Source organism: Quercus robur, chromosome 4 (genome assembly GCF_932294415.1).
Source record: "Quercus robur chromosome 4, dhQueRobu3.1, whole genome shotgun sequence".
Classification (NCBI taxonomy): Eukaryota; Viridiplantae; Streptophyta; class Magnoliopsida; order Fagales; family Fagaceae; genus Quercus; species Quercus robur.
The window spans coordinates 2,616,428-2,639,763 of NC_065537.1; the positions used below are offsets into that span (position 1 = coordinate 2,616,428).

General features: G+C 35.4%; 3 protein-coding genes across 3 annotated transcripts; all 3 read right to left on the minus strand.

Annotated features, from left to right (window-relative positions):
- Positions 1-1,176: 1,176 nt before the first annotated feature.
- Positions 1,177-2,727, minus strand: LOC126720241 (organic cation/carnitine transporter 2-like). The gene has a single exon (XM_050422558.1). The coding sequence runs from the start codon at positions 2,725-2,727 to the stop codon at positions 1,177-1,179; it is 1,551 nt and encodes a 516-aa protein (XP_050278515.1).
- A 1,336-nt stretch (positions 2,728-4,063) lies between these two features.
- On the minus strand, positions 4,064-5,611 carry LOC126720242 (organic cation/carnitine transporter 2-like). The gene has a single exon (XM_050422559.1). The coding sequence runs from the start codon at positions 5,609-5,611 to the stop codon at positions 4,064-4,066; it is 1,548 nt and encodes a 515-aa protein (XP_050278516.1).
- Positions 5,612-18,719: 13,108 nt separating this feature from the next.
- On the minus strand, positions 18,720-20,264 carry LOC126720244 (organic cation/carnitine transporter 2-like). Its single transcript, XM_050422560.1, has one exon. It carries the CDS (start codon positions 20,262-20,264, stop codon positions 18,720-18,722), a length of 1,545 nt encoding a protein of 514 aa, XP_050278517.1.
- Between the last annotated feature and the right edge of the window lie 3,072 nt (positions 20,265-23,336).

Below are 23,336 nucleotides of genomic sequence, written 5' to 3' on the forward strand. Positions count from 1 at the left end.
CATGTTGCATACATAGTACATCTCTTTTAAAAAACTTGGTGCATATTTATTATCAATACCTAAGTTCTCTGCTCTTAGAGGTGCCCTCCCGGGATTTTCCAAATATGCCCCCTCCCCCTCTATTTAATGTTAAAATTTAAAATATTGAGTAAATTTTAGGTAATGGCCCCTTTCATTATTTTCAAAAAAAAAAAAAAAAAAAGTATGAATGCTCTTTAATTTATTGTTGTCTCCTTTATTTTCTTTTTAATATTGACTTTTTTTTTCATATATAAGTCATTAATTTAGGAGCATAGTATAAGTTAATAAAAATATATAAGTAAATCTCTTTAGCAAAATATTTTTGTTGTTTTTCAAAAATAAAATCATATGCATTTATATAGAGAGTTAAAACTACCAGAATACAATAATACATTTGGCTTGGCCTCCATTAACAAAATTTTCTAACTGTGCCACTGCTCGTAGAATTTTTTTTTTTTTTTTTTTTTTTGAGAATCCTGCTCATAGATTATTAGACCTAAGTTTTAAAGGTCGACGTACTTGGACTAGCTTTAGGTTTCATTGAATACAACGCATAAGTGAAAGAGTAGACAGAGTCACAGAGGCTTAGCTAATAAAATCTGCACATTATTTTCTTCTCAAGCATTAGCATTACATACTACTTCGAACCATCTCTAACAACTATCCTTTACTGCTTAACACAGAGTCACACATCACCAGACTCACACGTATGTTTTTATTTGAATTTATGCGGATTATGGATTTGACATTATTCTCAATGGTTACTATGCGTTGGTCCCATTTAATTAAATTCATCACCTTCTGACCCTAATGCATATTTATTAAAAAGTATAACTTAATTATGCAGAATTATTATAATAATAATAAAAAATGTGCATAATTTCAGCTAGATTATATTCCAAAGAACTTTATTCAATCATTTTCACCGATTTACAAACATTTGGAAACACAACTTATAAAAACAGTATAACACTATTCTTGAACAAGAATTTCATTTATGAAATCAAATCACGTACACACTGGTCTAATATGAAGGAAATGCAAACACCAAATTATTTCATCTTTCCACCTTACAAAGACGCCCTTAACACCTATAAATGCTACGTAAAATAAGCTACTGTCTCCATGGTATTATATATCATATGTAATATAAGTTCAAACGATTACGCTATCTTTTTGCTCTTGTTCATCCATGGTGTTACAAAGAGATTTACCTTTTGTCTCTGGTAAAAAGATTAGAAAGAACCCACACAAAAATATTGCCAATCCAAAAATCCCAAAAGATAGGAACTCATTTCTTCTCCCTGCTGAAGTCAATAATGGATCAAACACTGTGCCAAGCACAACTGCTTGCCTAGCCAGCGATGTGGCCGAGCTCCTTACACTTGTTGGAAACAACTCGGTTGTGTATATCAGCCACACATTATACGCAAAACATGAGCAAAATAAAGATGCTAGTACTAGCCCAATCTGTATGCCTTCTCTACCACGGCCTAGAACAACACAGAGTATGCTGAATATGCCACTTACTATACAAAAGACAAACAATGAACCTCTCCTATTCCATCTTTCCATAAAGACCAAGGATAGTAAATTTGCAGGCATCAACATTGAGGCATTAAATACGACGCTCAAATAGATGTTGAAACCCAAATTTCCTACCCCGAATAACATGCCAAAGAATGCCACTCCAATGCCTAACCCAAGTGCCATACTTGCCAATATCCGTTTTAAAGCCCATCCCCTCTTGCATAAGTTTTTCATCACTTTGTAAGGATTATTAACCTTTGATATTTCCTTCCTGAGGGGAATGTTGGATGTGTATAAGTCTAAACTCTTGACTGGTATAGATGCAATTCCTCTCAATACATCAACAGCTTCTTTGTCACGCCCTTGCATGAAAAGCCACCTAGGAGACTCATAGACAAAGAAGTAAGTCATGATACAGAAAGATATTGACGGAATAGAAGTGTAGAGATAGAGTTTTCTCCATGATGAACCTCTATTCAGATATGCTATAGCTGATAAGGACATTAACCCAACTGTATAAGAGAAAAATCCGATCGAACCTATTTGGCCACGCCACCTTTTTCCCACTCTCTCTGTTAACAAAATAAGAGAGCATGATATAATTGGTGCGCGACCAAAGCCGCTTATAAGTCTCAAGGCTGAGTACATCCATATGTTCACCGAGAAGGCTGTGAGAAGCGAGGCTAAGCACATTATTAGACATGAGAGGTAAAGCAATTTCTTCCTACCAAGCCAGAAGTCACCAAATATAGCAAGAGTGAATCCACCAATTAGGCATCCAAAGAAGAAGGATGAAGCAGGAAGGCCTATGATGAATGAACTTGCACATTCGAGACCCCACTCTGATATGATTGTCTTGTGAGAAGAATCAACCCAAGACCAAGCACTTTTTGGGAGTTGGCAAATATTGGACTTTGGGCTGCATGTTGTGTTCAAGTTGCAGTGCCATTTTGGATGAGCATCAGCAAAGATGCTGATAATTGTTTGTTGTGCATCAATGAGCGTTGGGACTGATACAAGAAGGGCTTGCAAGAACTGAGACCACCCAAAACCTCCTATAATTTGTTCAATGGTTTCATCTAGAGACAATGAAGGAAGGACTTGTTGGGTTTCCGGAGTCTTTTGCTCGGCTGAGTGAGTCTCTTTGAGGTTTTCGCTTATATTTGGTAAGGCCATAGTGTAATTGTGCTACGAACAACTTTGATAACTCTTGGCTTGTAGTTCTACCATTTAAATATTGATGGTCCTGTGCCCTGTGACATTAAATTCTGCTACGTACCTTCATGTTTCAGCTTTTATTTAATTGTTTAATTGTTAGGTATATTACAGCTCAACGATTACTTCAATAACTGCATAGCATCCCCATTAATTGATTCCCAAAATTCTTAATCCAAGGTGGGTATATTCTAATCTCATACAAATATCCATGTGTACGAGGAATGGCTACTTTTATTTGTACAAAGTAAGCCGATTACCATGAAATTATGAATACAAACACAACAGCTAACGTTGTATACATCGTAATATCAGGAAACCAAAGCAAATATCAAATCTTCTTGATGCACCACTGTTCCATGGTCAATCTAAGCTGGCGCTTGGTTAGTTCCTTACGTAATACTATTTCGCACACTTGCTAGTGGATATGCTTTCCTTGTGATCAATCCTAAGCGAAACTCCCGGCTACAGAATTTCAACAAGTGTTTGATAAAGCGGATCCTCAGATGTAGAAGTGGCTTTAGGACTTTTTTTAAGGAGGGTCAAAGTGGTTAGGAATTTGTAAGGGGCAATTAAAAAATAAAATGAATTTATTTATTTTTCTGTATATACAACTTTGTTTATTGTATACAATCATCTAAAATAGTATTCTAAAAACAATTTAGCATTTAATACAATTATATCGTACAATATTATAGTCTAAAAATGTTATTTAATACTTTATAAATTACTAAGACAACAACTATCGAATGCATAATAACTCGTTATATTTATATGTAATATCAATAAAATAAAAAATATATGATAAAGAATAATAGTAACATACCTAGGAGTAGGACTAAAAGTAAATATAAAACTAAGGAAAAAAATATAAGTTTTTTTTTTTTTTTGAAGTGTATAGTTTTTTAACCATACACATAGTCACTCTCTTGGAATTGAAGCAAGTATTAAAAAACTTTTTGAACTTGGAAATCTATAGAACATTTTTCAAACTACTCAATCAAAAGGAGAGAAAAACTAAGAAATCATAGAAGTGAGAAAAAGAGATAGAAAGAGAATGAGGAAAGAATCACATATATATAAATTGAGATCTATTGGTTGTAATAATGGTGTAATTTTTTGTTGATGAAGAAGAAAAGTACAATGAAAAATAACTTCATTTTGCTATCAATAAAAAAGTAAACCAGAGTTTCGAAGAGAAAATTTATAATTTTTTAATGAATGAGCAAAAAGTTGAAACATTTTTTTCTTTATTATAAAATTAAATATTTTAAGAATAGTGCTACTTACACAAAACTTACACAATTATATTATTCATACGCTCTTGTTCATCCATGGTGTTACAAAGATTTTTACCCTTTGTCTCTGGCAAAATGATCACAATGAAACTACACAACAATATTGTCAATCCAAAAGTTCCAAACGATAAAAATCCATTTCTCTTCCCTCCTGAAGTCAATATCGGAACAAACGCTGAACCAAGGACAATTGCTTGCCTGATCAACGTTGAGGCCGAGTTCCTCACAGTAGTTGGAAACAATTCAATTGTGAATATCATCACCACATTTAATGCCAAAGAGGTGCAAAACAAAGATGCTAGTTCTAGCCCGATCTGTATACCTTCTCTACTTCTGCCTACTACAGCACACATTATGCTACATATGCCACTTATTATACATAAGGCAAACAATGAACCTTTCCTTTTCCATCTTGCTAAAAAGAACAAGGTTACTAAATTTGTAGGTATTAACAATAAGGCATTAAACATGACACCCAAATAGAGGTTGAAACCTAAATTTCTTACACCGAATAACATGCCAAAGTATACTAATCCAATGCCAAAACCAAGTACCATAGTTGCTAATATCCGTCGTAATGCCCATCTTCTCTTAAATAAGTCCTTCATCAATTTGTAAGGATAACTTGTTGATATTTCTTGCCCAAGATGAATGCTAGATAGTTCCAAGTCTAAACTATTGCCTTCTATAGATGCAAGTTTTCTCAATACTGCTTTGGCTTCTATGTCACGTCCTACCATGAAAAGCCATCTAGGAGACTCATACACAAAGTAGTAAGTAATGATACAGTATGAGATTGCTGGAATAGAAGTACAGAGATAAAGAATTCTCCATGATGAACCTCTGTTCAAATAGGCCGCAGCTGGTAAAGATAATATCCCGAATGAAGACAAGACAAATGTCATTGTCCCTATTTGTCCACGCCACTGTTTTCCCACTCTCTCGGTTAACAAAATAAAAGTGCATGTTGTAATTGATCCACGGCCAAACCCGCTTAGAAGTCTCAAGGTCGAGTACATCCAAATGTTAATCGAGAATGCCGTGAAAAGCGAGGTAAAGCACATTATTAGGCATGAGAGGTAAAGCAAGTTCTTCCTACCAAGACGGATGTCGCCAAGTGTAGCAAGACTTAATCCACCAACTATGCTGCCTACGAAGAAAGATGAAGCAGGAAGTCCTGTGATGAATGAACTAGCACATTCCAGACCCCATTCCGATATGATTGTCTTGTGAGAAGGTTCATCCCAAGACCAAGCACTTTTTGGGAGTTGGCAGATATTGGAGTTTGAGTTGCATGTTGTGTTGAAGTTGCAATGCCAATTTGGCTCTGCATCAGTAAAGATGCTTATAAATGTTTGTTGTGCATCAAATAAAGATGGGACTGATACAAGGATGGCTTGAATGAATTGAGACCACCCAAAATCTCCTAAAATTTGTTCAATTGTCTCATCTATAGACAAGGGAAGAAGGACTTGGTTGAGTCCTGTAGTCTCTTGGTCAGCAGAGTTAGTCCCCACGAGATTATGGGTTGTAGTTGATATTTCCATAAAGCTTTGATGACTTGGGCTTGTAGATCTATCACTTCAAGTACTGATGGCCTTGTGTCATTTAACCTGCATATGGATATTATTTATAAGTCAATTTTTCTTTAATCATTTTAACTCCAAAAATATTTCAAATTTAATAAATAAATAAATTATATCACTGCCATGACCAAACAGGTAACCAAATATTTCATTTTAACTAAAACTATTCAACTTAATAAATTTAAATAAATTGCATCACATGTCATAACAAATAAGTCACCACAAACACTAAACAACAAACCAAATAAATTATTCTGTTCCAACAAAACAAATAAAAAACAATGAATATATATATACACACACCATTGGAAATAGGATATAATTTTGTCAAGAGAAAAATAAACCAACCAATCAATGCTAAATAACAAAACAATAAACAGTGGTAGAGTCAAGAATTTCTTCTGGAGGGACAAGCTAAATATAATTAAATTCTTAAGTAAAAAAGCTGTGTCTTACTTTTTTTTCATGGAAATAAAATCATTTATAATTGAGTCTATAACTAAATTTTATAGCTATATGACTATATCTATTTCTATATACACAGTTACACTTAAATTTATATTTTCATCTCATACACCGGTATAATCTAATATTAATTATTGAAATTTAGGACCATGTTCTAAGGGAACAATTTATACTTATATATATTCATTTGCTTAAGTTCATATAATCTACGAGCCTTTTTAAGGGATTCATTATCTAAAGTTTCAATCTTTAGGACAAAGGATTATATTTGTATGAACAATTAGTGTTAACTACCAAGCACATACAGTTAGATAAAATTAAATAATTAAGCAAATCTCAACGACAAATACATTAATATACAATATAAACAATAGTATCATATATATATACACACTACAAGGTAATATATTATAAATTTTATTTATAATATATATTAAATACTAAACAAAAATGTAAAGAAATTGACAATCACAAAGTTATTTACTATTGTTTTTAATGAGATCGGCAAACAAGACAACCACAAAAGCAGTCTACTTTAGTCTTCACCCTTCAGCAGAGTACACTAGCATTCACAGATTAGATAGAATGACTGAATAACAAACGATAAAAAGAGAAAACCCAGATCACCGGAGAGAGAGAGAGAGAGAGACCAGCAGAGCTTTGGCTACAACAGAATGGCTTCAGGAGAGAGAACTCAGGGAGAGAGAGATTACCAGCAGAGCTTTGGCTACAGTAGAATGGCTTCAGGAGAGAGAACTCAAGGAAAGAGAGAGACGACGAAGTACTCTCTTCCTTTTGAAGGAAAATTCTTAGATATTCCTAGAGTATGTAGAAATTGTATTCCTTCCACTCACATTCATAATAGACCCCACCATAAATTTATTTAGTGGACCCCACTATGAATATGAGGGGAAGAAGTATCATTTTCCGTCCTCCGAGAATACCTAAGAATTACTCCCTTTTGAATCGGAAACCCAGACTTTTTTTGGGAAGTTCTTGTTAACACCGCCAATAATAACAAGTAACAACCTGTTATTTACAACCTGTTATTTAAAAATATTATAAAAGTGTTGTAAAAATGTTATGAAAATAGCATTTTTCTTATCTGTATATATTAAGAGGATTCAGAAAGTTAGTTATTGCTTTTTTTTTCTATAAAAAATAGCCCTAAATTAATTAACCAACAACTTAAAAATGGGGTTAAAATGGTAAATTGGCAAAATAAAGTTAGTTATTTTTTTTTACTGTCAAAAATACCCCTACCTAAAACTTAAAAATAGGTTTAAAATAATAAATTGACAAAAGTAATAAATTCTTACTTCTACGTTAAAATGTCTTACTGCTTCTAATAAACTTTTACTTTTACATTAATTTAAATTCCTACTACTCTCTAACTCCTTACAAAATAGGATCACTCTTTTGTTAGTTTTAAAACTCCTCAAATTTACAAAACTCACCCCACGTATTCTTTTTTTTTTTTTTTTTTGGTGATTGAAAAAAGTAGAAATCTCAAATTATAATAAATGCAAATTATTTTTTTACTTCATCACGATGTAAAGTAATCTTTATCCAAAAAATAAAAGTAATCTTTTTTTTTTTTTAATTAGGCTAATATTTCCAATTGGTAAAATTTTGTTTTTGAGTGGGGACCGAAGTCAAATTTTTCTTTGGCCCAAAACAAATTAGGCCGAGTGTAGAGAGGGAAAATTCCCGACCTATCACAAGCTGACACGTCACATTACCAAGTCCACAAAATATAGCCAATTACAAAGCACCACATACTGCTGCTAGGTTTTGCTATCACTATTCAGAAGCCAACAGAAATTTGCCAAGTGTCATGCAAAAACCAATCACACATCAGCGCACGTGTAAACGATGACACAAACAGCTTCGCACGTGTAAGCAATGACACAAGCAACCTCGCACGTGTAAGCGATGACTTAAGCGGACCAATCAGGCTGTGACATGTGTCACCAATCAAGCTCCGCCACGTGTCGCTCACCCACCCCCAAACTCCTATAAATAGAAGCCTTCCTGAGACATTTAGGGAGACCAGGATTCAGAGGACCGAAAGATTCAGGAGGACCAAGATTCAGAAGTGAAAAAGCTCTGCTGGAATCAAGCCCTGAAGCCTCCAGGAACTTTAAGAACTTCAACCCCAAAATCGGAGAACATTCGAAGCAGAATCATCCAAACCGTCTGCCTAGATCCTAAAGTTTGCGGGAATCAAGCTCAAAGGTCCGAAAATATCAACAAATCACAAATCAGTGAAGCTCTACGGATTCAAGCCTCCAAAGCCCCGAAGAACTTCCACCACAAACCTTCAAATACAAAAAACATTCAAAACAGAATCATCCAAACTACCTGCCTAGATCTCAAAGGTCACTGGAATCAAGCTCAAAAGCCTCCAGAAACCTCAAACAACCACAAATCAGTGAAGCTCCACGGATTCAAGCATCTAAAGCCTCGAAGAACTTCCACAACAAAACTTCGAAGACGAAGAACACGAAGAACGTGAAGAACAAAGGATTTCCAACAAGCTCATAACCAGAGATTCATTGTAATTCTGTTCCAAAGATCTTCGATCCATCCCTCAACCAAATTGAAGAATATCTTGTGTTTAAATCAAAATCACATCACTACAAATCCAATCAACAAATCTTTGAAGGAGATCGAATCAGATGATCAATCTTTTGTAATCATAGAGAATTGTACCACACAATCATCAATACAAATTCGCATTTGTGAAACTATTTTACTTGTTTGACTTATTTCGAACCGAGAAATTTAGTCGCTTACAAATTCTGGCACGCCCAGTGGGACATCTCTGCCTCTCATCTCATTCTCCTTTAAAGAAAGAAATCTTCACCATCTTGCTGCCTATTTCAATGGCTTCTAGCAAGAACATTCAAACTTCAACAATAGCTACTTCAACTAAAATTGGTATGGCTAACACCAACAACTGCATTGGTGCAATCAATTGTAGCCAACCTAAAGCTCATAATCAACTTCAATCTTAATCAACCAAGGAAGCCAAGGTCCAGACAATCATCTCCTTAGACCCTCTTACAAGAAACAAGGTCATGAACAAGGACATCTCCACCTTGGAACACCTCAAGTATGGGGGCAAATCCCCTTCTTCCTTCACAAGGAGTTGGTCGCACGATTTCTCTCCCATCGAAGGGAACCCAAAAGATGAGATTTCACGTGCTCACTTCAATTCACTTCATTCTCCATCATCTTGGGAAGATGTGTCAGTTATGATGACTAACACCTCTACCATGGAAGAAAAGATGGCTAAAATGGAACAAAGAGTTGTCCTTATCTCACGAAAGCACTTGAAGATAAGGACCTCCAAATTGCAACTTTAATGGACAAACTTGAAGTACAAGATCTTGGTGAATCAAGCCATGGGCATAAATTCACATCTGCAAAGGATGACGAAGGGAGAGAAATTGAAAACACTCCCCGACGAGAACAATCTACTTCGGTTGCTTCGTTGTCAGTCCAACAATTACAAGACATGATAACAAATACCATTCGAGCACAATATGGAGGTTCTTCTACAAGTTCTCTCACAAATTCAAAACCCTACACAAAGTGCATCGACAACATGAGAATGCCAAATGGGTATCAACCCCTCAAGTTCTTACAGTTTGATGGCAAAGGAAATCCTAAGCAACACATTGCTCACTTTATAGAAATTTGTGAGAATGCAGGGACTCAAGGAGGCCTCCTTGTAAAGAAATTTGTTTGTTCGCTCAAGGGAAATGCCTTCGATTGGTATACAGACTTAGAACCTGAGTCGATCGACAGTTGGGAACAACTAGAAAGAGAGTTTCTCAACCGATTCTACAGCACACGGTGTACGGTAGGCATGATGGAGCTTACCAATACTAAACAGTGGCAGGATGAGCCTGTCGTTGATTATATCAATCGGTGGCGTTCTTTGAGTCTAGATTGTAAGGATAGACTTTCTGAAATATCTGCTGTAGAGATGTGCATCCAAGGCATGCATTGGGGACTTCGTAACATCCTTCAAGGGATAAAGCCTCGAACATTTGAAGAGTTAGCAACTCGTGCCCATGACATGGAGTTGAGCATTGCTAGCCGTGGAAGTACAAACTGTCCCATACTTGAGGAAAGCATAAAGGAAGTAAGGAGGAATGACAGGAATGCAAAAGTCAATCTCAAAGACCCAATGATTGTTAACACTACCGAAGTCAAGGTTCCAAGAAGAGGAGCAAAGACAAATGAAGAACAGCTTGAAGGGTGGCAAAAGAATGAAGTGAGTCGCCTGACCTTTAAGGAACGTGAGCAAAAAGTATATCCGTTCCCCGATAAAGATGTGCCAAACATCTTAGAACAACTATTGCAATTGAAGCTAATTGAATTGCCAGAATGCAGGCGACTAAAAGACATGGGGAAAGTTGATGACCCTAACTACTGCAAATATCATCGAATCATTGGCCACCCAATACAAAAATGCTTCGTCTTCAAAGAACAAATCATGAAGCTTGCTAAAGAAAACAAGATTGATATAGACTTCAATGAAGTTGTCGGGTCAAACCATGTGACTGTTGCTTATGATGTACTTCCAACTCTTAAGCAGGGGGCAAACACTAACCAAGCTCACAAGTTGATCAACAATGATGATGCAAGGGTCGGCCCCATCAATGGGAAGTTCCTTAAACATTTCTATGCTTGAACATCAAGGATTGCTCCTCGGTAAGAGCTTAAACTACCCGTTGTAGCGCTGTAAGAGTACATGATGTCTTCCCATTACCCTTCAAAGCGTACCAATAAAGAGAAATTAATCCCACTTCATGTCACCAATTATGAGTGTGGCGTAGCGGTTGGACGCCTGTGTCTCCCTTGAGGCCAAGGTCTCAGGTTCGATTAGTGGTGATACCCACTATTATACACTGCGCCCCCCTTTTTGCAAAAAACACATAAAAAAAAAACACAACAACAACAAAAATCATTAAAAAAAAAAAATCTTTTGAACTACGTGATGACTTGATCCCTTAAACAAGGTACGTAGGCAACTTAGTATTATTTACTGAGTCTAGTCACATACAAAAAAAAAAAAAAAAAAAGTGGAGGCAGTGGTGGAGAAATTAGATAAACGAGTGATGCAAAGAGAACTGATTTTATTAGCTGGGAAGAAAGACATGAAATTTCTACAACAAAGAAAGCAAAAGGGAGATGCTACAATGATTATTGACTACAAGTACAGGTCAGTATTTCCAATTGTAATTCTCTAACTCATCACGTGCTATCTCCAGCCCTTGGTTCAACAACTGCAAAGATTCAATGTCTGCATTACTTAAGGAAGGAGCAGTCTCTATGAAAGAAATCTCATCTTGAATGTTCGAGATGATAGAGCTTTGATTTGACAGCTTTTCATCATTATTGGGAATCAAAGCTTCGAGATCTTTCTTGCGATTGGATAGATGTTCCAGTTCTTCTTGCAGCTCCACTATCCTAGCTTCAACACTCGCCAGTCCATCCCTAAGTGTTTCGCCACATGCTAACAGTTCATTCTTTATAGTTGACTGCTCAGCAAGGCGAAAGTTACAATTTGCCAATTGCTTGTCACGTTGCTCAGACATCACACTTGTAGAAAAGCAGGATTGAAGTGATTCAAAACTTCTGGCCTTCTCAAAATAATCAGCAACTAAGCCTTGCAATGGTGATGGATCAATAGCTTTATTAGCTGCTATGGCATCAAAAATCTTTTGAGCTTCTCCCATGAGTGAAGGGGCCTTCTCAAAAGGGGTCCTAGCAATCCTCTGCTGAAGACATTTCCAAAGGTTCAATGCAAGGTCGATACGATTTTTCAGAATCACATCTTTGGCACGATAAACAGAATCTTCAGGGATATCAAAACTCACGGTCCTCTCCATAAATTTAGTGCTAGGCATCTGAGTTACATTTCCCATTGATATGGCAATAGATCGTGGGCCAGAAATTGAAGTTTCACTATCAATAGAGGTCACCTTATCGCTATTGATTGTGTTTAAGGCTTGTCGCCCGGGCTGCAATCAAGAATACGTTACATCAAAAAGAAAAAAAAAATGTACGTATATAAAGACTAAAAAAAAAAAAAAAAAGAGTAGAATAATATAAAATACTTGATCTGCAACAACTTCAATGTGTTCAAAGGCATAGGAGGTCCCTTCAACAAAATCGGGTTCACTAGGGGTTATCAATTTAAGCTTTTTCTTAGCCTGCCTCCAATGACACTCCTTGTCACTGCTCTCACTCACTTTTTCAAGATATGAGTCCATCTTTTCACTAGATGCCATGCACACTCTTGGAGGCCCTTCAACAAGAAAAGGAGGCATCTTCGGTCTTACTGTGGCGTCTTGTGGCTCTACAAATTAAGCCTTGTCAATCACAGATTTCTGAACAACACGTGTAACGTGATCGTCAGACAATTGAATACCCCCTCCATTGACATTCTTATCGTGGTTTGTTTGACCCATCTTCATGCTTGGTAAAGGAGGATGTTTGCTTGAAATCAAAGATGCTATGCCATCTTCAAGGTATGTCCCATGCGTGCTATTCCACCAACGCTCATAACTTTGAGTAGTGTGGTGCTTTAAGTTTGATGGAGGAGCTGGGAAGAATGCTTGCGACATGGTCTTAGACTTGGTGCATGATCTCCAAAGTTCTAAGACTTCATCCAAAGAAGCATGACGGATGTCTTTCTTTATAATGCCTATAATGCTTTGACAAAGTCCAAATTGACGACTGAATCGGCAAGGGCTGTAGGGTTCTATGATGAAATGACCATCTTGCCGTATAGACAAGTAAGATGACCGAATACTGATAAAGTGTGCCAGTGAAGTACGAGAAAGATTTCCACTGTCTTCAAAAGTTTCATTCGCATTCTTAACAAGCAAATTGGCACCCCACAGCATGCGGTTTCCTTGAATCAACCTTCGGGCTTCATATTCGTCATAATATCTAGCCCCCCCCTGCACTAGAAAATCTAACCATCTTTGGCCCAATGACTTCCAATTTGACTCCATGATGGGTATCAAAGTAGTAGCCTAACCACCCATAAATGTAATGCATGGGAAGGCACACCTTTGAACTACCGACAACAGGAGAACAAGCAAGCCTATTTAAACCTCGATAAAGGCTAGTAAGAACAGGTATGGCAAGACTGAAAGGCCTACCAATAGCCATAAGGCTTGCAACCTTGAATGTTCCTAGACGGATAGTATTGAGATCTTCACTTGGTAGCACAAATATGCACAGCCAACAAGATAACAGGGCAGCCAGTATATCATTGTACTTGAGTTTTTTCCTTTCCTGTAGAATTGCTTACTGCCATCCTCATTGCCTCCCAACTGTTTGGTAAAGAAGCCAAGACGATCAGAGCACGAATCTCATCATCAAAATCAATTTCTACAGACAACAATTGATTTGTGATAGTATTAAATTCATTCGGATGTTGTGCTACTGATGCATTCTCTGCCATCTTCAGATTGAACAGTTTCTTCATCAAGTGCACCTTATTGTTTGCTGACGACTTTTCATACATACCAGACAAAGCCTTCATCAGATCTGCTGTGGTCTTCTCTTTTACAACATTGTGTGCAACAGACCTAGACAGAGTTAACCTGATAACTCCTAGTACCTGTCTGTCAAGAAGAGCCCATTCCTCAGCCTTCATAGCCTCAGGTTTTGTCCCCAAAAGAGGCAGATGCAATTTCCTCCCATAGAGATAATCTTCAATCTGCATCCTCCAATACGCGAAGTCTGTGCCATCAAACTTTTCTATTCCAGACGCCTTTCCTGCTTCCTCTGCCATTGCTCCCACTCAAACCTAACCCTAGGCTCTGATACCAGTTGTAGGGAATTTAATCAAAATCCCAACCTATGAGAAACAAAACAAATAGAGAAAACACACGTCAAAGAAAATAATCACATGCACAAGACAATATTTACGTGGTTCGGCAATTTGCCTACGTCCACGGAGTTGCAGGGATTTCACTATTATCAGGGAAAAATACAATAGTGCACAAGAACACTCTCAAGAAACCCAAATCCCAATTACACCCTAGCACTCTCTCACAGAAAAAAAATAATAATAGAAGCTGACTGCCTCTCTTTTCTCTATTTTCTCTCATGCGGCTTGCTCACTAGGTTAATTGGAATTTTTCTTGAATTAATTCTCTTCTTTCTTTTTAATCTCACGGCTGCAATTGAAATATAATATATATATATATATATATATATATATATATATATATATTAAGGTCAAAGCCGGCTGTTTAGGAATTGCTATTCCTAGTTACATTCGGTCAATAGTGACCGACTTAAAGTGGGCGTGGGCTTGTGGCAATTCAAGCCACACATGGCCCACTTCAACAAGATGAAGCTCTTTTTTCAAATGGTTATTGGCTATTTTAGCAACTTGGGGGGGGGGGGGGGGGGGGGGTCTTCCTCTCACACTCTCTCTTCTTACTTTTTATTTTTTTATTAGGTAGTTTGTATTATTTTATTGGATTATATGTAAAAATAAAAACTGGAATGTTGAGTGTATTGTTGAATGGGGATGTTGGGTGTATTGTTGGATGGGTTGGTAAAATAGATAAAGTTGTATTTGGAGAAGTAAAATAGGTGTTTTTTTACATCCCCCATTGCTAGCGCTCTTAGAATCTTACTTCACCTTTCAATTTGCATTTTTCAATTCTCTACTTTCCCGCCACCTTCCAAAATACCTCATCACTAATTACAAGTGTTCTCATAGTCTCATACTTAATTCTCTTCAATCTCTTTACTCTTCCGTTTCTTCTTCTCCTATTTCATTTTTCTTTTACTTCAATTTATATTTATTTAATGTATGGTTGATGATTTTTTTCCGTTTTGTTAAGTTGTAATTTTTCGTAGTATTCATGCTTTTATTTCCTTGTATTTTTTTGGAGTTTAATGTATATGAATTAGGTATAGAGTTGGTCAAGATTTATACATCCAGTGAAAATTGGGACTAACTCACGAGTATCTTAGGACTATAGCACTCGAGAGATAACATCTGAGGAGTGCGTGAAGAAGTTCAAAAATATGTTACAGCTTAGGTGTCTCTAAAGTGGGCCTACCTGCAAATTTCCTGCGAGTAACGTTGACAGCTCATTTACTTGATCCAACCCTCCTACTTTTTTCCTATACCATATATACTCTAATTTCCTATGAATTTGTAAGGAGATTTTTTGAGAGAAAACCCAAGAAAAACCATTGGAGAGCTAGTAATTTTGAGCCTACAAATTACTACTCAATTCCTTTAGATTTTCTCTACTCTCTTCCCTCTCCTATTGACTTACCTTAAGAGGAGATTAACCCAAACATAACCTACACAATTATTGAGTCTTGAGTGCATCTTGAACATTGGGAAGCATTGTTACTTAGCCCAAATTCAACTGGTAAGGCATGGTAGTGCAACCAGTCAATGTTGCAAGATCAGGAAAACTAGAAATGAAAAGACTCTGTGAAATCTGTTGGTAGTTAAAGCTTGGAGGGATTAAGTACAATAGATAAATTAGGCTTGGAAGGTTTTTTTGTTATTACTGTACTCCAACTTATTCTCTTAATGAATCTGTTGGGAGACCACAATTTGATTCCCTATAACCACTCTAAAAATAGGCCCGCGTGGTATAATGTCGAAGGCCTTAAAAAATTTAAGTGTGTTTTCCTCGTCACCAATTGGTTTTGAGGTGGAATGACATAGCTCACAGTCCGAAAAATGGTATCAGAGTCATGGTCATGGGTTCATGTCACGGGAGTATCATTCTGAGGGATGAATTGTTGGGGGGCCACAATTTAACTCCCTACAACCACTCTAAAAACAGTCATGCGTGATCTGATGTCAAAGGTAATAAAATATTTGAATATCTTCCTCATCACCAATTGATTTTGAGGTGGAATGGCACAGCTCACAGTCCAACGGAATTAATTCAACTTGTCAAGCAGTGGAGAGGTTTTTCCGCCAAATTCTCCATTTTTCCTCTTCGATAGCATATCTAGTGTTATTTTCATTTGCACTCTTTTACTTATTATCTTTTCTTGATTGCTTTGTTCAATTATGTCCATCCATACTGTAGTAGGGTAGTTCAGTTAGTTAATTGGCTAATTATGTAAATTCCACTTTAATTGTGTTTAGCTTAAAATTAATTGAACCGTAATTGGGTCTAAATCAGCACCTAGTTATTGGCTAGTGTAATTTCACTTCTATTTATTAAATCAATTGATATTCTATATTCATTATTTTTATCTAGTATTTTGTTTTAACATACTCAAACAGACATAGTTAGGTAGGATTTAATGGTATGATAAACACATCTAATGCTAGATTACAACATTTCGTACCAACAATACCATTTCGCACACAATTGCCCATGAATTCGCTGGCTTGTACTCAAGCTTTAGCTACACTCAGAGCGAGTTTCATGTTTGAGTTATCAACATAAGAAAAAAAAATGTACAAAATTGACTATAAAAAGCGCTTGGATCTTGTTTTGCATGAGTTTACATGAACAAGGCAAACCACCAGATCTTGAGTAATAAAGTCCCAATATAAAATTTACAAATAAATGTATTGCATTTTGATGTGCAATTATTAATTTATAGGTTGTAAGAGGCCTAGTAAGTTTTGAGTATATTTGAACTCTAATTCAAGTTCAAGAGAAGACCAAGGTTCAAGTTCAAAAATAACAAAGTTTGTGTAATCTTGATTCATGCTCGACCTGTGGAGATTTGTGCATATCTATTATCAGCTTGGTTTCAATAAATCATCATGAAGCTAGGGTTTCATAGTTTCCAAGTCATCCTATGATATTCCTATGAAGAATGATGAAGCAGGAAGGCCCATGATGATTGAACTTGCACATTCGAGACCCCACTTGATATGATTGTCTTGTGAGAAGAATCAACCCAAGACCAAGCACTTTTTGGGAGTTGGCAAATATTGGACTTTGGGCTGCATGTTGCGTTCAAGTTGCAGTGCCATTTTGGATGAGCATCAGCAAAGATGCTGATAAATGTTTGTTGTGCATCAATGAGCGTTGGGACTGATACAAGGAGGGCTTGCAAACTTAGACCACCCAAAACCTCCTATAATTTGTTCAATGGTTTCATCTAGAGACAAAGAAGGAAGGACTTGTTTGGTCCCCGGACTCTTTTGCTCAGCTGAGTGAGTCTCTGTGAGGTTTTCGCTTATATTTGGTAAGGCCATAGTGTAATTGTGCTATGTACAACTTTGATAACTCTTGGCTTGTAGAACTACCATTTAAATAATGATGGTCTTGTGCCCTATGACATTAAATTGTGCTACGTACCTTTCATGTTTTAGCTTTTATTTAATTGTTCAATTATTTGGCATATTACATCTCAACGATTACTTCAATAACTGCATGGCATCCCCATTAATTAATTCCCAAAATTCTTAATCCAAGGTAAGGTATATTCCAATCTCATACAAATATCCATGTGTACGAGGAATGGCTACTTTTATTGTTTTAAGAAAAACACAAATTTTCTCAATCTACTGGTACAAAGTAAGCCGATTACCATGAATACAAACACAATGGCTAACGTTGTATACATCGGAATATCAGGAAACCAAAGCAAATATCAAATCTACTTGATGCTACGTACACCACTGTTCCATGGTCAATCTAAGCTGGCGCTTGGTTAGTTCCTTACGTAATACCATTTCTCACACTTGCTCATGAATATGCTTTTCTTGTGATCAATCCCCAGCGAAACTCCCGGCTGCAGAATTTCAACAAGTGTTTGATAAAGCGGACCCTCAGATGCTGAAGTGGCTTTAGGACTTTTTTTAAGGAGGGTCAAAGTGGTTAGGAACTTGTCAAGGGGGCAATTAAAAAATAAAATGAATTTATTTATTTTGCTGTATATACAACTTTGTTTATTGTATACAATAATCTAAAATAGTATTCTAAATTCAATTTAGCATTTAATACAATTATATCTACAATAGTCTAGAAATTTTATTTAATACTTTATAAATTAGTAAGATAACAACCATCGAATGCATAATAACTCGTTATATTTATATGTAATATCGATGAAATAAAAATATACAATAAAGAAGAATAGTAACATACCTAGGAGTAGGACTAAGAGTAAATATAAAACAAAGAAAAAAAATTTTAAGTTTTTTCTTTTGAAGTGTATAGTTTTTTAGCCGTACATATGGTTACTCTCTTGGAATTGAAGCAATTACTAAAAGACTTTTTGAACTTGGAAATCTATAGAGCATTTATCAAACTACTTGATCAAATGGAGAGAAAAGCTAAGAAATCATAGAAGCGAGAAAAAGAGATAGAAAGAGAATGAGGAAAGAATCACATATATAAATTGAGATCTATTGGTTGTAATAATGGTGTAATTTTTTTTATGAAGAAGAAAAGTGCAAGGAAAAATAACTTCATTTTGCTGTCAACGGAAAAGTAAGCCAGAGTTTCGGAGAGAAAATTTATAATTTTTTAACGAATGAGCAAAAAATTGAAACACTTTTTTCTTTATTATAAAATTAAATATTTTAAGAGTAATGCTACTTACACAACACTTACACAATTATATTATTCATACTTTCTTGTTCATCCATGGTGTTAAAAAGACTTTTACCCTTTGTCTCTGGCAAAATGATCACAATGAAACTACACAATAATATTGTCAATCCAAAAGTTCCAAATGATAAAAATCCATTTCTCTTCCCTCCTGAAGTCAATATCGGAACAAACACTGAACCAAGGACAATTGCTTGCCTGACCAAAGTTGAGGCCGAGTTCCTCACAGTAGTTGGAAACAATTCAATTGTGAATATCATCAACACATTTAATGCCAAAGAGGTGCAGAAGAAAGATGCTAGTTCTAGCCCGATCTGTATGCCTTCTCTACTACTGCCTACTACAACACACATTATGCTGCATATGCCACTTATTATACAGAAGGCAAACAATGAACCTTTCCTTTTCCATCTTGATATAAAGAACAAGGTTACTAAATTTGTAGGTATTAACAATAAGGCATTAAACATGACACCCAAATAGAGGTTGAAACCTAAATTTCTTACACCAAATAACATGCCAAAGTATGCTAATCCAATGCCAAAACCAAGTACCATAGTTGCTAATATCCGTCGTAATGCCCATCTTCTCTTAAATAAGTCCATCAATTTGTGAGGATTACTTGTTGATATTTCTTGCCCAAGATGAATGCTAGATAGTTCCAAGTCTAAACTATTGCCTTCTATAGATGCAAGTTTTCTCAATACTGCTTTGGCTTCTATGTCACGTCCTTCCATGAAAAGCCATCTAGGAGACTCATACACAAAGAAATAAGTAATGATACAGTATGAGATTGCTGGAATAGAAGTACAGAGATAAAGAATTCTCCATGATGAACCTCTGATCAAATAGGCCGCAGCTGGTAAAGATAATATCCCGAATGAATACATGACAAATGTCATTGTCCCTATTTGTCCACGCCACTGTTTTCCCACTCTCTCGGTTAACAAAATCAAAGTGCATGTTGTAATTGATCCACGGCCAAACCCGCTTAGAAGTCTCAAGGTCGAGTACATCCAAATGTTAATCGAGAATGCTGTGAAAAGCGAGGTAAAGCACATTATTAGGCATGAGAGGTAAAGCAAGTTCTTCCTACCAAGACGGATGTCGCCAAGTGTAGCAAGACTTAATCCACCAACTATGCTGCCTATGAAGAAAGCTGAAGCAGGAAGTCCTGTGATGAATGAACTAGCACATTCGAGACCCCATTCCGATATGATTGTCTTATGAGAAGGTTCATCCCAAGACCAAGCACTTTTTGGGAGTTGGCAGATATTGGAGTTTGAGTTGCATGTTGTGTTGAAGTTGCAACGCCAATTTGGCTCTGCATCAGTAAAGATGCTTATAAATGATTGTTGTGCATCAAATAAAGCTGGGACTGATACAAGGATGGCTTGAATGAATTGAGACCGCCCAAAACCTCCTAAAATTTGTTCAATTGTCTCATCTAGAGACAAGGGAGGAAGGACTTGGCTGAGTCCTGGAGTCTCTTGGTCAGCAGAGCTAGTCCCCGTGAGATTATGGGTTGTAGTTGATATTTCCATAAATCTTTGATGACTTTGGCTTGTAGATCTATCACTTCAAGTTCTGATGGTCTTGTGTCATTTAACCTGCATTTGGATATTATTTATAGGTCAATTTTTCATTACTCATATTAACTCCAAAAATATTTCAATTTAATAAATAAATAAATTATATCATAGCTATGACCAAACAGGTAACCAAATATTTCATTTTAACTAAAACTTTTCAACTTAATAAATTTGAATAAATTGCATCGCATGTCATAACAAATAAGTCACCACAAACACTAAACAACAAACCAAATAAATTATTCTGTTCAGACAAAACAAATAAAAAACAGCATATTTATACACACACCATTACAAATAGGATATAATTTTGTCAAGAGAAAAATAAACCAACCAATCAATGCTAAATAACAAAACAATAAACAGTGGCAGAGCCAAGAATTTCTTCTGTGGGGAGAAGCTAAATATAATTAAATTCTCAAGTAAAAAAGTTGTCTTACTTTTTTTTTCATGGAAATAAAATCATTTATAATTGAGTCTGTAACTACATTTTATAGCTATATGACTATATCTATTTCTATATACACAGTTACACAATTTCTTAAATTTATATTTTCATCTCATACACCGGTATAATCTCATATTAATTATTGAAATTTAGGACCATGTTCTAAGGGAACAATTTATACTTACATATATATTCATTTTCTTAAGTTCATATAATCTACGAGCCTTTTTAAGGGATTCATTATCTAAAGATTCAATCTTTAGGACAAAGGATTAAGATTGAATGAACAATAAGTGTTAACTACCAAGCAAATACAGTTAGATAAAATTAAATAATTTAGCAAATCTCAACGACAAATATATTAATATACAATATAAACAATAGTATCATATATTTATATATATATATATATATATATACACTACATGGTAATATATTCTATATTTTATTTATAATATATATTTTAAATACTAAACAAAAATGTAAAGAAATTGACAATCACAAAGTTATTTACTATTGTTTTTAATGAGATCGGCAGACAAGACAACCACAAAAGCAGTCTACTTTAGTCTTCACCCTTCAGCAGAGTACACTACCATTCACAGATTAGAGAGAATGACTGAATAACAAACGATAACAACAGAAAACCCAGTTCACCAGTGAGCGAGGGAGAGAGACAGAGAGAGAGATTACCAGCAGAGCTTTGGCTACAGCGGAATGGCCATAGAAGAGAGAACTTATAGAAAGAGAGAGAAAGATGGAGTCGATGAAGCACTCTCTTCCTTTAGAATGAAAATTATTAGGTACTTCCGGAGTATGAAGAAATTGTGCTCCTTTCTCTCACATTCATGATGGACCCTACCATGAATTTAATGAGTAGACTCCACCATGAATATGAAAAGACGGAGTATCATTGTCCGTGTTCTAGGGGACCAAGAATACCTAACAATTACTCGCTTTTGAATAGGAAACCTGGACTTTTTTTTGGTAAGTTCTTGTTAATACCCCCAATAATAAAAAGTAACAACTTGTTACCTAAAATATGTTATGAAACTGTTGTGAAGTTAGCATTTTTTTTTTTTTTTTTTTTGTTAACTAGGCTAAGTTTTCCTAATTGGTAAAAAAAACAAATTTGAGTGGGGACCCAAGTCAAATTTTTCTTTGGCCCAAATCAAATTAGGCCGAGAATACCTTTTTTTTTTTTTTTTTTTTTTTTAACTTTAGGGGAGCCCTGGCCACAACGTGAGTCCTTCGAAATGTGTTGAATCGCAATATGGAACTATGTTTATGAAAAGGGCAAAAGGCAAATATTGGAGTGACATAAATGTGATTGAATAAATGCTTTTTAGTTGTTTTAAGCTAAGGAGAGTGTGTGCCACGTCCAGCATTTATGAATGACAATTGACACATTACCTAGCCTTGGGAAAATATTTGTATGGGTTTTGATTCTTCTTAATTCCACGTCTATTTCATATCATTCACTTTTATGTATTTAAATATAGACATTATCGCTTCAATTATGAATATGAATGTGAAATATCAAAATGGATATGAATAACTAATATGTTATTTAATCTTAGAAAGATCGATTACAATTTTTAAAAATTTTGTTGGATCGTAGGTTCTAGTAATACAACAGTTACACAAAAAGTAGATTGTCGCCTTTGTTTGATGATAAATAGTATAATCATCATAAGCAAACGCCATAAATCAAAACTTTATAGAAAACCTTGGAATACCTAAGAATTATTCACTTTTGAATAGGAAACCTGGACTTTTTTTGGTAAGTTCTTGTTAATACCGCCAATAATAACAAGTAACAACCTGTTATCTAAAATATGTTATGAAAGTGTTGTGAAGTTAGCATTTTTTTTTTTTTTTTTTTAACTAGGCTAAGTTTTCCTAATTGGTAAAATTTTGTTTTTGAGTGGGGACCCAAGTCAAATTTTTCTTTGGCCCAAATCAAATTAGGCCGAGAATACCTTTTTTTTTTATAATTTTTTTAACTTCAAGGGGGCCCTGGCCACAACGTGGGTCCTTCGAAGTGTGTTGAATCGCAATATGGAACCATGTTTATGAAAGGGGCAAAAGGCAAATATTGGAGTGACATAAATGTGATTAAATAAATGCTTTTTAGTTGTTTTAAGCTAAGGAGAGTGTGTGCCACATCCAGAATTTATGAATGACAATTGATACATTACCTAGCCTTGGGAAAATATTTGTATGGGTTTTGATTCTTCTTAATTCCACATCTCTTTCATATCATTCACTTTTATGTATTTAAATATAGACATTATCGCTTCAATTATGAATATGAGTGTGAAATATCAAAATGGATATGAATAACTAATATGTTATTTAATCTTAGAAAGATTGATTACAATTTTTAAAAATTTTGTTGGATCGTAGGTTCTAGTAATACAACAGTTACACAAAAAGTTGATTGTTGCCTTAGTTTGATGATAAAGAGTATAATCATTATAAGTAAACGTCATAAATCAAAACTTTATAGAAAACCTAAGAATACCTAAGAATTACACACTTTTGAATAGGAAACCTAGACTTTTTTGGTGAGT

What these genes read in the sequence shown, in the direction of transcription:
- LOC126720244 (XM_050422560.1), bottom strand. Translation starts at nt 20,264, where the DNA reads ATGGAAATATCAACTACAACCCATAATCTCACGGGGACTAGCTCTGCT.
- LOC126720242 (XM_050422559.1), bottom strand. Translation starts at nt 5,611, where the DNA reads ATGGAAATATCAACTACAACCCATAATCTCGTGGGGACTAACTCTGCT.
- LOC126720241 (XM_050422558.1), bottom strand. Translation starts at nt 2,727, where the DNA reads ATGGCCTTACCAAATATAAGCGAAAACCTCAAAGAGACTCACTCAGCC.